Source organism: Thalia democratica, chromosome 6 (genome assembly GCF_965202585.1).
Source record: "Thalia democratica chromosome 6, ktThaDemo2.hap1.1, whole genome shotgun sequence".
NCBI classification, from domain to species: Eukaryota; Metazoa; Chordata; class Thaliacea; order Salpida; family Salpidae; genus Thalia; species Thalia democratica.
Window position 1 is genome coordinate 37,607,139 of NC_139170.1, and position 14,305 is coordinate 37,621,443.

General features: G+C 26.1%; 3 protein-coding genes across 3 annotated transcripts; all 3 read left to right on the forward strand.

The window, feature by feature from the left end:
- Window positions 1–3,006: 3,006 nt before the first annotated feature.
- Window positions 3,007–4,723, forward strand: LOC145838565 (NADH dehydrogenase [ubiquinone] 1 alpha subcomplex assembly factor 2-like). Its single transcript, XM_082946183.1, has 2 exons — window positions 3,007–3,215; window positions 4,300–4,723. The coding sequence occupies exons 1-2, from the start codon at window positions 3,019–3,021 to the stop codon at window positions 4,550–4,552; spliced, it is 450 nt and encodes a 149-aa protein (XP_082802309.1). The 5' UTR covers window positions 3,007–3,018; the 3' UTR covers window positions 4,553–4,723.
- Window positions 4,724–5,958: 1,235 nt separating this feature from the next.
- LOC145838380 (transmembrane protein 41A-like) lies at window positions 5,959–8,886 on the forward strand. The gene is made up of 4 exons (XM_082945960.1): window positions 5,959–6,249; window positions 7,256–7,489; window positions 7,726–7,829; window positions 8,296–8,886. Exons 1-4 carry the CDS (start codon window positions 5,987–5,989, stop codon window positions 8,433–8,435), a joined length of 741 nt encoding a protein of 246 aa, XP_082802086.1. The 5' UTR covers window positions 5,959–5,986; the 3' UTR covers window positions 8,436–8,886.
- A 593-nt stretch (window positions 8,887–9,479) lies between these two features.
- LOC145838597 (protein C19orf12 homolog) lies at window positions 9,480–13,288 on the forward strand. Its single transcript, XM_082946216.1, has 2 exons — window positions 9,480–9,718; window positions 12,486–13,288. Exons 1-2 carry the CDS (start codon window positions 9,559–9,561, stop codon window positions 12,737–12,739), a joined length of 414 nt encoding a protein of 137 aa, XP_082802342.1. The 5' UTR covers window positions 9,480–9,558; the 3' UTR covers window positions 12,740–13,288.
- The last annotated feature ends 1,017 nt before the right edge of the window (window positions 13,289–14,305 follow it).

The window sequence follows — 14,305 nt, forward strand, 5'->3', positions numbered from 1 at the left end:
AGTCACGTAGGTTTTACTTAAGTTGATCAATTTTTGTTTATGTTGGTTGCTTAAATGATACACATCTTGTAGTTCATATTTAAACATTCATATAATAGAAAATGTTAATTAAAAAAAAAAAAGTTGAACCCTCCTATGCCCTCAAACATTAAATGAGAAAGCATATATTAATTTTTAGTTGTAAATATGTGTGTTTTTTAACACTTTGAATTTATTTTTTAATAAGTATGTTTGCTTATTAATAAAATAGACTTTTAAATGTTTAGTTGTTACTTGGGATCTGTTAAATTGTAATGAAGTAATCATTACAAATTTCATTACAAATTAACACTACTGTCTACTTAAATTGGTAATTACAATTGGAGTGCATTGTAACTTAAATGCTATAAAAGGCTCAATTTTATTTTGCATACCTTTTTATAACCTAATAGTTAATTTGTGGGCCAGAAATTTTTATTGGTTAGCAAGATCTGCCCTGTAGGCCATGCTTTGAAAGCAATTTCAAAAATTAAATTAAAAATCTTATCTGTTTTCTTTCTAATGTATCCAAATTTCACTGAACTGGTATAAGTAAACTTAGTAAAAATTGACTTTTGTAATATACATTCTGAATTTGTAATTTTTTAGGTAGCCTATGATTATATTTTAATAAATTTTCAACCTAAATAGTAAAACTTCCATTGTACAGGGTTGCTAAAAAACTTGGAATAACCTGGAATTTGACAATTTAGGCTAAAAAACCTGTAACTTAAGAAGTTTTGAAAAAAAGTTAGAATTTTGAACAAAATTCACTAAAAAAACCTGGATTTTTTAACAATTGTAACATCTTAAGTAGCAAAATTCTGATTTGGCACAAAAAATTTATCCTATTGATTAAATTTGTTTGTCTACAAAATTTTTGTTTTAAATTACATTTAAAGTAGCTTAATGGTATCTTTTCAATGTTTTTATACTATTTAACAAAGTTTTTCATCTTAAACTTAACTTAAAACTGAAAATAGACTAAAAAATGTGTACTTTTAATATTGTGGAGAAAATTTGTCAAAATCATTTAGCAACCCTGATTTTAGCAAAAGATAATAGAGTTTATGATTTTATTTAGCTCTTTGCTTTTTTTCTACTTGAAAAGTTGTTTTGTACATAGCCAGTTTGAAGTTATATTTCAATTAAATAATAGCTTGTAGATGTATTTTATAACAGCTTGTAAATGTAGTTGTAAATTAAAGGTATTTAACAAAAAGTATACGTTTTGGTATTGTAAATTGATTATAAGTTTTAGTCTTTTTTAAATACAGTTCAAAGGCTGTTTTTTAAAAAACTTTACCATAATTTAAAAACTTTATGCTATTTTTTTTCATTTGTAAAGATAAATACATTTAAATTTATTTAATTTCAACTGAGAAATGTATTTTAAAAATGTAATTTAATTTCCTTAACTAAAGTAAACAGAAGCAAAGCCTAAGTACATTTAGAACAAATTGTATTAAATACCCTTTAAAAGTAAACTGACATTTGAGAGATCTAATATTTTCATTTTTTTCATTAAGTTGTTTAGCTATTTAATTTAAAGTTATTGAAAAGATTTTAAAAGTAAAAATTATAAAAAAAATATGGTAATAATCCAACATCTTTAAAAAAGTTTTTTCTTGTGTTAAAATACCATACAAGTGGCGAATTAAAATAAAAACCGTTAATGACTTTTATGTGATGAAATTACTTAATTAAAAAGTTTTTATACTTTAATTATTGTAGTGTAAAAAAACATAAATATAAATGTTTACATCTACATCAACTGCTAAGATTTGAATTTTTATTTTTTTTTTTAATCTAAACTAACCCTATGCTGAAGCTGCTGTTTTTGTTTTTTTTTTTGTATGCAATCTAAAAAATGCAGACTACTGCAATAGCAAAATAATTTAGTTTATAAAGTTGTTTTTATTATATTAGAAAATTCTTAAACATTTACTTAACAAACTGCACCAAATTAGTATGTTCTACAATACTAATTTAACTTATAATATAACATTAAGGTTTATAATTTAAATTTTGGTCTAAAAACATTTTAAGTTTTTAATTAATTCTGTTTTTTAAAATATCTTAGTATAAATCTTTTTGCTGATTATAATATAACAAGTCTTTTAGTATCTTATTAAGCTTATTTTTGTCTTAAATCTCCTATGTGTTTAAAGATAACTAAGAACTTGCTTTTTTGATAAAATAATTTATTCTTAATATAAACAAAATGTTTTAGACAAGCATAAAAATAGCTAGTTTTTATATTTTCTAAATAAGTATTCTTAGATTTCTATAAGTATGTTTTTACAAAAACAAGTTAAATTTTTTCAAGTCAAATTTAAGCTTCTCATGAGATTAAAACTGTTCAAAATGAATCAAAATTGTTCAAGATCTAATTTGATGCAATTTCAGAAAAAAAAATCTAAATAAAAGTTTTGTTACTTTCTTAGTATGCCTGTTATTTGACCTAGGCCAAAAATAAAAATACAGATTAAAAAAAAATATAATATTTCCTTAAAAAGTGCAATTCAAGGTTTTAAAACTAGGCATGTTTTGTTTTTATCAATTTTTTTTATGTCTTACATGCTATAGTTTGTTTATAAATAATATTTTTAATTTCAGTAAAAAGTTAAAATTTATCACTGTTTGTAATTATACTGAATAATATTTCAAAAAATATATTTAAGATCAAAGCGCTACCATTGTGTAAAATTATAATTAAAAGTTTATTTTAGAGCAATGTTTACATATTATTAAATAAAGGTGTGTAAATTTTAGCTACACTTCTGTGAACTTCAAGTAAATTATTTTTTTTGGCTTTTTTCATAGCTTGAAAACTGTTTTTGAGTAAATAGTTTAAACTAAATAAATATCTAAAAACATATTCAAAACATAACATCAGCATTTATTCTAATTAATATTAAAAAATATTTAAAAATTAGCTCATAAATTTTGTATGCAACTATAATATTTGTTTACAGATTTAATTAAACGTATTTTACTATGAATTTCAGAAACTTGGTAACAAACTTTCTCAAACTGAAGCCAAGCAGAGTTTATGCTGGTAAGGATCTGTCTGGTAACAAATATTACGAAATACCAGTTCAAAAGTATGCACTTGGAATGACCAGTGTTGACAAGCCTAAAAGATTAGTGGAGTTTCAAGATAGTATTAATGCAAATGATAAAATAGTTTACAGGTAATAATAATATTTATATAAAGTAAATAATTTTTTTAATCCTTAATAACTGTTACTTGCTCCAGAATTAATATTCATAAGTTATTTTGAAATATATAATACATAATTTAACTAAATGAATCATTAAATACATATATTTATTCTCTCTCAAATTAAGTTGCTTTAAAAACATAAACTCTTTAACTTGATACAAAAGCTAGTAAATGCTGTTTTTTTTTTATTTGACTTTTTAACATTTCATTCAATATAGTATCGGTTTTAAATACTTAAGTATTTTAAGGTTGTATAATTACTTCTATTTATGTAATACAACTTAAGACTATATTATGATAAAGTAATTTATTTTGTTCAAATAGATTATTATTTATTTCTTTTAAGGGTTTAGTAACAAAAAATAATATGCTAGGTTTTGCTTACTTCTTTTAGTGTACTTGGTTTAGATATTTTATTTGTATTTTTATACATCACACAGTTAAAATAAATGCCTGTTACTATTTTCTATGTAATTAAAAAAATAATTAGGAAGTGTTTTAAACAATTTAAAAGCACATGTGATATTTAATCAATTTATAAGCATTCCTAATGATTTTGCCATTTAGGACCTGTTTTTAGATTTATTATTAAAAAATAAGCATATTGTTAAACATTTTTTTGAAGGTTTTAATAAAGAATTAATTGTTTTAATGTCATAAGCTAGTTAGTTATTCTCAGTTCTGTTATATTTTGTGCTGTTTTAACTAAGCCACGTGCTACTTTTTAATGTTCAAACTAGTTTTTAAGAAATAGTCGGTAAAAGTTGGAGAGTACAGTAGGCTCCTTATGGGAGGAAACTTCTAAGTTATGAATGAAATAAAAGTCAATAAAAATCTATCTCCTTTTAGGAGTTTTTAAGATTAGAACCTCAAATTTCTTGGTAATGTCCCTTGCAATATTTAGAAAAGTGGTATCAATAAAAAACATGAAAAAATATTTTTTTGCTTATTGTTGAAAAAGAAGTTCTGAAAAGTTATACAACTTGTTATGAAAGAATTTTGTAACCTATAATAACAAAACTTTAAGCTAAAAAAATGCAACCATTCCACAGGTCACAAGTACCAAATGAATGGGATTCTTGGCTGCGCTTCACCAGAGAAACTCCTCCCACAATGTTAGAACTCCATAGCAACCTGAACAGGAATCACACCACCAGCAGGGAGGTGGACAGGGAGGAGGTGAACAGCAAGAAGGTGATGAAGTTCAGTGAGGATGCGAAGAGAATGAAGGAGCAGAAAGAAAAGGAGAAGGAGAAGAAGAGTGGGGTGGAAGAATCACAAAATGTTGATTCCTGGGTGCCTTGATAGTGTTTGAAATAAAAAAAAAAAAATTTAAAGACTTTAAAATATTTTATAAAAATTTTGAGACACTTATTTAAATATAAAAGCTTAGTTTAAAAAGTAAATAATGACTAAAAAAACTAATTAAAAAAATAGTTTATTAGTATATCTGAATACTATAATGAAATAGAATATTTTCACTTTTGTAATAGGAACTTTTGTAATGCTTATTTGTTAACCTTTATAAGTAAAAAAGTAATGATAATGTTATTGTTAAACTAGTTATTTCCAACTATCAACATTTTTCAGACTCATTGTCTTTAAGTATTGTAAGCTTATAATGAAAGGAATATTTTTTTACAGCATCATTGTGGATTTTTCAAAACATTTCAAATTTTTAAGCTTACAATACTTAAAGACAAAGAGTCTGAAAAATGTTGATAGTTGGCAATAATTAGTTTAACAATAACATTATCATTATCAACATACTTTTAAATCTGTAACTGAAAATTTAATAACTTTTTAACTTGACCAAATGGTGAAAGTAAAGAATAAACGCGGTCAGTTATAAACAAAGAAATATATATTAAAGCATCATTGTGGATTTATTAAAACATTTCAAATTATTAACTGACCACATTCTTTACTTTCATCATTTGGTCTAAGTAAAAGAAATATTAAATTTTCAGTAGTAGGCAGTTCCAATTAAATTGCATACTAAAAAATTTTTTCAAGTAGAACTTTTTTTAAAGATTTAAAAAAAAAAAATATTTTATTCTCTTTAACTTTAAATTATAAAATGTTAGTATATTCCAAAACCTGGTAGGAAAACCCAAGAGCTTTTTTTAAAATTTTAAATTTGTTTTGAAATGCTTGTAGATTTTTTGGTAGCATGACATCCCTACTCAATCATATTTGTTAAGTTTTTAAAAATGTAACTGTAAAAAAGCTCTTGTCTTAAATCCAGATATTGTTTACAATTAGGATATTATACATTTTGATAAATATATTTTTTAAATTTAGTGCACAGTTGAAGTAAAGGGTATATAAATAGTTTTTTTATAAAAAGATAAGCTGTTTGTATATTTAAACTTTTTTTGTATGTTTAAATTTAGTTTAAAAGTGTAAAGTTTGAAATTATTTCAGATATTTAACTTTTGGTTCAAACTATAACAATGTAAAAAACTAAAGAAGTATGCATGTTTGAATATTTTCCCTTTTAAAATTCAATTTATTCATTTTTCATAGAAATTTATTTTATTTTGAAGTTTCACAAATTAAATTTAAGGAACTTATTGAGAGTTGATTCTTTTAAGCGCTCATATTTTTTACTTGTAAAGTTTCAAAATATTTTTATCGACTTTTTATGCTAGTATACACCAATTAAAACAAACAAAATTTATGCTAAAAAAAACCACACAAACAGATTGTATTGTAACTAAGTGTATCTGTGTTAAAATGGCGTTTTTGAGGGTTGCTAAGAACATATTCGGACTACTACTTGTATTCTCCATGGCAACGGGGTGGCTCGTCTACCTGACAACGTTGTTCAAGGGGCAGGCAGGGGTGAAGATCACCTTCCCCGGCAACTTGGAGCAGCTGAAGCAGCTGTCGAGTGAACTTGATGAGGTGAAGAACTCTCACATGTCACTGTTGCTCGTGCTGTTCTGCTCGGCTTACTTGTACAAGCAGACCTTCGCCATACCCGGTTCAGTGTTCATGTTAGTGTTAATATTTTGGTGTATTATGTCAATTAGATAGATTTATGCAAATTTTATATTTTATTCGCGACCGGTTTCGGTGGCAAGAGATTGCGACCTTTTCAAGCAAAAATAAAATATGAAACTGCATATGACAATGTTAGTTAATTATACTGTTGTTTAAAAACTTATTCATGCGTGAAGAATATAAACAAAAACAAAAATGTTGCATATTCGAAAATTCAAGCATATCAGAGTATATTTAGGTAAAATTGGTACTAGTTTTTAAAAAAAGGATTGAATTAATATTAATATAATGAGTCAAATAAAAAAAAAAACTGAATCCAGAGCTTTTCTTTAAAAAAAAAAATAATAATAAAATATTTATACCTTTTCTTTAAAAAAATAATGATAATAAAATATTTATACCTTGAAATTTATCTAAATGAAATTAAGAATTGTCTAAAATTGTGGTTTTAAGCCAAGAGTCAACAAAACATTAAAACTCAAAGTCGCTGAAGATTTCAAAATCTAATTTGTGTTAAGTTAACATAACAGTCAAAATTTAAACGGATTAAATAACTATCTAAAAGAAATTCTAAAAGTTTATCTAAGTTGAATTAAGAACTGTCTAAAAAACTTTTTTTTTTTTCATTGTATTCCAGGATGTATTATGTCAAAAGTTTTGTTAGTATTGTTGGTTGGGAAAATTTAATGTACTGTGTTGATCTGTTAATTAGTTTTAAAAGTACTATTATAAGAAAAAAAAAAGTGTTTACGTCTGTATTAAACTGAGCAATTTAAGTAAAAAAGCTTGTAAATGATTACAGTTTCATCATCTTATTCTCACTAGTGTTGTTAAGCTTTTGTTTTATTTTATTCCTTGAAAAAATGTTGGTTACAAAATAATATGTTTTTGTTTAAAACAATAAAGCAGTACACAAACAAATTACACACCATTTTTTGTCAGGAACAAATTCTTAACTTATAATAAAATTTATAAAACTTATAATATATATTTTCACAGGAACTTGTTGGGAGGTGCGCTGTTCGGTGTAAAGGTGGCCTTCCCCATCTGCTCTCTGCTGACAGCGTGCGGCGCCACCCTGTGTTACCTCCTGTCAAAAATATTCGGCAGGAGCATACTGAAGCACTTCTTCCCGTCCAAACTGTTGAGTGTTGAGCAGAGGGTGCGGGAGAATGAGGACAACCTGTTCTTTTTTCTGCTGAGCGCCAGGCTGTTCCCCATGACTCCCAACTGGTTTGTGTGGATTTTTTTCTACGTAAAAAATAAATGAAAAAAAGTTCAAGTTTTTCTTGTGATTTTTAACCATACATCAGTTAACTAAGTATTTGAACTTAATTTAGACTTGAGCATGAATTTTTCCTTTACAATGGAACATTCTCCTGTTAACTCAAATTTGTTTACCACTTTAAAAAGTTTATGAAAGACAGGTATCACACGCAATTAAATTGGTATAAATATTCTAATTGCAGGCTGATGAATGTAACATTTCCAGTCATTGGTATCAAAATTGTTCCCTTCTTTTTATCTGTGCTGTTTGGATTGATGCCTTACAACTTTATTTGTGTGCAAACTGGTAAGAATATTTTTTGAATTATATTTTATCTAAGAATATTTTTATTTTGTTTTTATCATTTTAAAGTAACCTTTATTTGGTTGGAGAAATAATTTTCACTTAAGTATTTTATTATTTACAAATTTTTTTCAAAAATTGTGAGCAAATCTATTTTTGATCAAGGATATGATGTATACTTTTTTTATATCTTTTAAATATCTTATGTATCACTGTTAAACACTATTCTTTTTTTTTAAATTCTATATTAAGCTAAAACTAGGAACAAAATTGACTTAGTTTTTAAATAATTTTTAAGAACAAATAAGTCAGAATATTTAAGTAGCATATAGGTTAATAAGTAACCGTTTCCGTTTTATACAGTACTTATGTTCGTATTACAATTATCTACTTAAAAGCTATCTCTAAGTACAATACTGTACATTAAAGTTTATGGTAAAAAGTACAAGACCTATCAACATTCCAACAGGCAGCATCTTGGTAACACTGAAGTCTGTCAACGACATGTTCTCCTACCAAACTCTGGCCTGCATGCTCGGCATCGCATTCGTCGCAATTGTTCCCGGCGTTTTGCTTAAGAGAAGGGCGGCCCAGCCCAAACAGAACTAGTTTCTCTGTTTTAGGGTTTTTTCATGTTGGAAACTCTTGCAAAGACACATATTGAATATGCTTGTGTTAATGTTTTTAAAGTTCTAAAGATAGTTTTGTGTATTTTTCTGTAACCTAAGTTGCAGTACAATATATTTGTAACGTAAGATTGTTTAATAAATATGTTGCTTTTGAGCGAAGAACTTTAATGTATTAGTTTCTTAACATACTTTGTATAACTTTTTCCAGTGTTTAGTATACAATTTAAAAAAATTCTAGACTTATTTATCTTGCTAAAATAAAACACCCTTATTTAATAGTACTTGTTTTAACCTTTATTGTTTTAAAAATTTTGCCTACTCGTTTTGCTATTTGTTTTACTTAGTTTTGTTTGTAATATTTTAAAACAGGTTGAAGAAGTTACATCTTTTTGTTTTATAAAATTTCATGATTTCTAAGCTACCTATTACACGATTTTATAAAATAACTACTGTTCTCATTAATTATACTTTTTTAGATTACTAGCTTCCAAGTTTAGTTCACTGTGGTAGCTGTTTTATTTTCCATGTTACATTTCTTTTTACAATTTTATGTGAAGATTGGCCTTTTTTTGAATTTTGTTTAACTACTTAGTTTTATGTATCACATGACATTAAGTTAAGTTAAGGTTTTATATTACTAAGTTTAAAAGCAAATCATTCCTATTTATAAGTTGTGCTTTTATTTTGGCAATCGATATGTTTATTCGTTTAACTTATTGTATGTTACACAAAAGTTTTTTCCTAGCAAATTACGCATAACTTATAAAAAGCTTCTATTTAAACTAACTTTGTATTTTGATTTCAATTTATTTTATTTTATGCCATCTCTTATATAAATTCAAAGTTATTGTTTAAAATTAAGCTGTGCTATGTTAGAAATAAATATGTGTTTTCAAACGTTATTCATTCCTTTCAAAAAACTCTAATTAAATTTCTGTTGAGCTTACTGTTATATTTAATAAATATAATACATAAGGTACCAACTATAACTTTTGAAGCAATTAAAATTGAAAATCTTGTTGACCTTTAAGTCACCGCCGTACATACAGTGACCAAATAACTTATAACATTTAAAAGTGTCACTACAAATTTTTAACGTAAAAATGGCGCCAAGCATGAACGACGTCATGGACCTGGTGATGACGATTTCGCAGCAGGAGGAGATAAAGGTCACCGTCAACAAGTCGCTGATTGGTTCGTTGTACGCTGCAGGCGGGGCGTTTGTCGGCGGGTTGTTGGGCGGCGGACCCGGACTGTTTGTTGGTTGGTTGCATGTTTATTATGTATTGTTTATTTAAGCTTAACAAAAGGTGTGGGCTTAGAATGTTGCTTAAGTTATATGTGCTGATGTATTTTTTTCGAAAAAGTCTATTTGTTCAGTTTAAAATTTAAAGGCCTACCAAATTTATAAAATAACGGTCTGTTTGTCGTTAGGTATAAATTTATTGGTAGCTTAATTGTTTGTTTGAATTGGTTTACTAAATTAGTTTAAAGTGTTTTGTTGGTTAATTGAATGTTCTGATTGATTATATGTAAGTCTGTTTGACCAAATAGTTTTCAAATTCTAAAAAGTTCGCCCAATATGAAACATCGCTTGACTTAAATGTACAAAATAAAAATGTTAAATTTATTCATTGAAGCTTGCTCTTATTTGTTTCTAGGCATGTTTGTTGGTTGGTTGAGTGTTTAAAAGTTACTTAATTGTTTGATTTGTGTTGATGTACTGATTAACTTCAAGTATACTAAATATTAACGCTAAAAAATGCATTGGTTGTTGAAATAGCCATATTATGCATATGAAAACTAGGGGTTTGTGATTGTGGTAATAAAGGTGTGGAGAGAATGGTTTTTTATAAGGTGTAAAAAGGATAAATATGTCATTTTTGATATGTTGTTTCTTGTATACATTCGAACATCTGGTTGCAATTATCATAATTAAACAAGCTTTGGTCTCTTTTTGTTCCTTAAATTAAATTTAGTCGAAATTCACTCTAATGTAAAAGATTCAGTTTGTTAAAAAAAGCTGTGAAAGCTGTAAAGCAATTTCTAAAACATTTTTATTCTTTAGTGTAGGTATTAAATTATAAAAACAGCTAGTTAAGTTTTTAATTTGCAGTTAGTTGATTTTTTATGCTATTGTTTATTGAATGACCAAAAAGTGCTCAAAAAGTTTGGTCTAAGGACCTGGTGTACGAAGGAACCTTTCGGTTATCGAGTCGTACACCACATGCTTTTACAAGAAAAACATTTTAATAAGTTAAAAATTTTGAACTTCTCAAACAAATCAACCAATAAAAAAATCCTAGTTTGTAAAATCAACTTAATTTTTTTTTTGTGGTTAAGACGTATATAAAATTATGTGTTTATATTTTGTCTATTGTAAATGTACAAAAATTCAATAATGTTTAAGAAATAGTAAACAAATATTGTATAAAAAATATAGCACTAATTGGTAAATTAGATAAAAAATAGGTATAGCTACAGATTTCTAAATATATTTATAAAAACTTACTTGTAAAAACTTTAAATATTTTTAGGTATAAATATAAAAGCTTTAATTTTTCTATGTTTTTACTATAAACCATAAAAAAAATTAAAACTGTTTTCAGTATTTTAAGCTTACTATGTAATAATATCTATCTAACACGTGCAGTAGAACATAACTATACGATATCAAATATCTTATGTGTAATTGTTTTGTTTTCTTTCATATGCAAGTTCAAAAACTTATTAAACTGCTCAAATATTTCAAAATAAATACTGAGATACAATAGTGTTTGAAGTGGTTTAAATTACAATGTCCATGTGTCTCGAAGTTTAGTATAATGTTTTAGCTGTATTAGTTTTTTACAAAGTAAAATTTTACTACACTTCTTTTTTAGATACTTACTGAAAAAAATGTGAAACCCTTTTATTAACTTGAAAATGTTTACTTACAACTGGGTGATTAAAAAACCTGGAATCCTAGAAAAACCTGGAATTTGCTAATATAGGTAAAAGAACCTGGAAAAACATGTAATATGAAAAATTTGAGGAAAAAACTTAGATTTTTAAAGAAATTTTGAATTTTAAATAATTAAATTTAGATTATATACGAATATTCTATCATATAGAAAAGAAATTCTTATATTAAGATACAAACTTAAAGTAGCTGTACAGTATCATTTCAATGTTGTTAAATTATTTAGGACAGTTTTTTAAGGGCATATTGGGGTCTAACATTTTTTTTACAACAATCATCATTAGCGCAAAGCTTAAGAGTATGTAATCATAAGATACTTTTCATATAACGGAAAAATTTCAATTAACTTTTGAGACATAACAAGTTTTGTAAAAGAATTCCGATACAACAGTATGGAATCAAAAATTTTCAAGGCCAACTTTTTTGGAATTTTGAAAAGTTTACTAAAAATTTATTTCCTTCTTTTTTAGCAATTTAATTCAAATTTTCAGTAAGTGTAGTTTTCAATATTACAAACAACTTATAGGGAGCGGACCAAAAAAAAAGTCATTAAAGAATTTTATGACCAAAATGTAAATAAAATCTTTTTTTTTTTGCTTATTTTAATTTTTTTTTAAATGAAAAAGTCTGCTTTTACAAGTTGTTTAAATTTTATTAAAATTTACTCGAAAAAGTTAATTAAGAATTGCCCAAATACTAAAGGGGGAGATAGATTTTTAGTGAAATAGTCTATTTTTGCCCTTTTAGTTTGCGCCTCTCATTAAGAACCTATTGAAGGCTCTAACTTTGATCGCTTATATATCAAAAGTTACTTTGAATTTTAACAAGCTTTAAAAAGTAACATATAGCTTTTCTAATTGTGTAAAACATAAGAAGTGTTTTATCCTCCCTACGCCCTTAACTTAAAATTTAAATTTTTACTAAAAATGTACCAAAAAACTTGTCTTTAGAAAACCTATAAAAAATTTAATTTTCAAAAAACTTTTAACAACCTTATAACATTAATGTCTAAAACTAAATAATAAATTAAATGAAAAAATATTAAAAAATAATTAATTTCATCACCAGGGGGAGCTGTGGGTTCAGCATTGGGGGCGAAACAGATGGGCGAGGCGAAGCCTCTTTATGACGTCATAAAGCAGCTGCCACATGACACCAGGGAGCAGCTGTACTACAAGATGCTGACCATCATCAACTCGTTCCAGCTGGAGGACGGGGTGAAGCTGGTGGTTTTGTTCAGCCAAAACGAGTTGTTGCGGGGAAAGATGCTGACCGCGCTACAACACTTCGCCACCAACGACCTCAATCTGAAAATCGCCTGATCATGTTCTGTTTAGACGCAAAGGTCCTTTTTCAAAGCTGTAGAGTAGCAAGGCGTAGTAAGATTAACTAAGCAAAATTTTCTGTTTATTATTTTTTGAAATGTATATTTTGCGTGATCCTGTTTCGTTTAGACACAGGTTTTGTTTTCAAGGTTCTTTTTCCAAACCGTAGAGAAGCAAGGCGTAGTAAGGTTTAATAAGCATTTTTTTTTAACGTATTTTTGAAGCCGCAAAGCTGTAGATTTGATAATTACGAGTCAAGTTTGTACTAAAACAATTTTAAAGATCAAGACTCAACAAATTAAATTATTGTTTACTCTTATTATTAGATTGTGTTTTTTTACGATTAAAATTTTGTTCAATATGTTTTTGGTATCTCTAGAACTTATCTTTTTTAATTATTTTAAAAGGTGCTTTAAAATTGCCAATTGCTTTTTTTTTGTAAAGTGCATTAAATATGCATTTTTTTCTTTTGATAGTGTATTGCTTCAAAAATTATGAGTATAAGTTCTAAAATTTAATTAACAATTTCTTTTTTGACCACCACATTTATACCACGATATACCTTTTATTAGCCTTCATCTGTCATATATTCATTTTAATTGAACTTTATTCACTTTATTAATAACCGTTGTATAATGTTTATATGTTTAAAAGTAAGTTTTTAAAAATCATTCAAGACTACTTAAGTTGTTTGTTTTAAAATAATACTTTTAAAATAATAAGTTTTGAAATACTGGTCTTGTTTAATATTTTAGTAAACAATTTATGTAATTTATGCACTTTTGTTATTATATCCCTTACAAAATCGATATATTAAACATTATGTGTTGTTGGAAGTCGTGTTCGTAAAATAAAACCGAATGTAATAATCTAAGCTATAAAACAACCATTTATATGTCTTTAGCCTACCTTTTTAAATTTTTAGCCAAGCAAAAATACTTACACCAAGATTATTTTTTCAGAAATAATTATAAACTGTTTACAGCAAATGGTTTTTAAGTTTGCTAGATGAATATAAGCTTGTTGAAGTTTATGTGATCTATTGCTAGTTAAATGTACAGAATAGTGCTAGCATAATTAGTTGCAAAAAGTAAATAATGAAAATTATGTTATCTGTAGTAAAATTTTACTTTTATAGCAGTAATTTCAGCTATTTTACAAAGTTTTTAATTTTTGCAGCAATAATTTCTTATCTTAAAAATAGATTAGTGTCTTTTATTTCCACTTTTATGGTTTAAAACATAAAATTAAATTGTTGCAAGAAAATTCCTGAATTCAGTATTAAGCGAATATTGTTTATTTTTACATAAGTATTTAATTTTAACTTAAAATTTGTTTACTTAACTATATACAATATAGGCTATTTAATAATGTAGAAAAGTTTCTAGTAAAAAATTTATTTTATATTTTGAAAATTTCTTATAGGACGCAAACAAAGGACACTAATCTTTTTCAACAAGATTGCTTTAATTATACAATCCTTAGTACAAGTTTAACAAATTAAAAAAAAAAAATCTTAAGTGAACGACCTTTTTTGTATAACAACAAATTATTTGGCTCTTA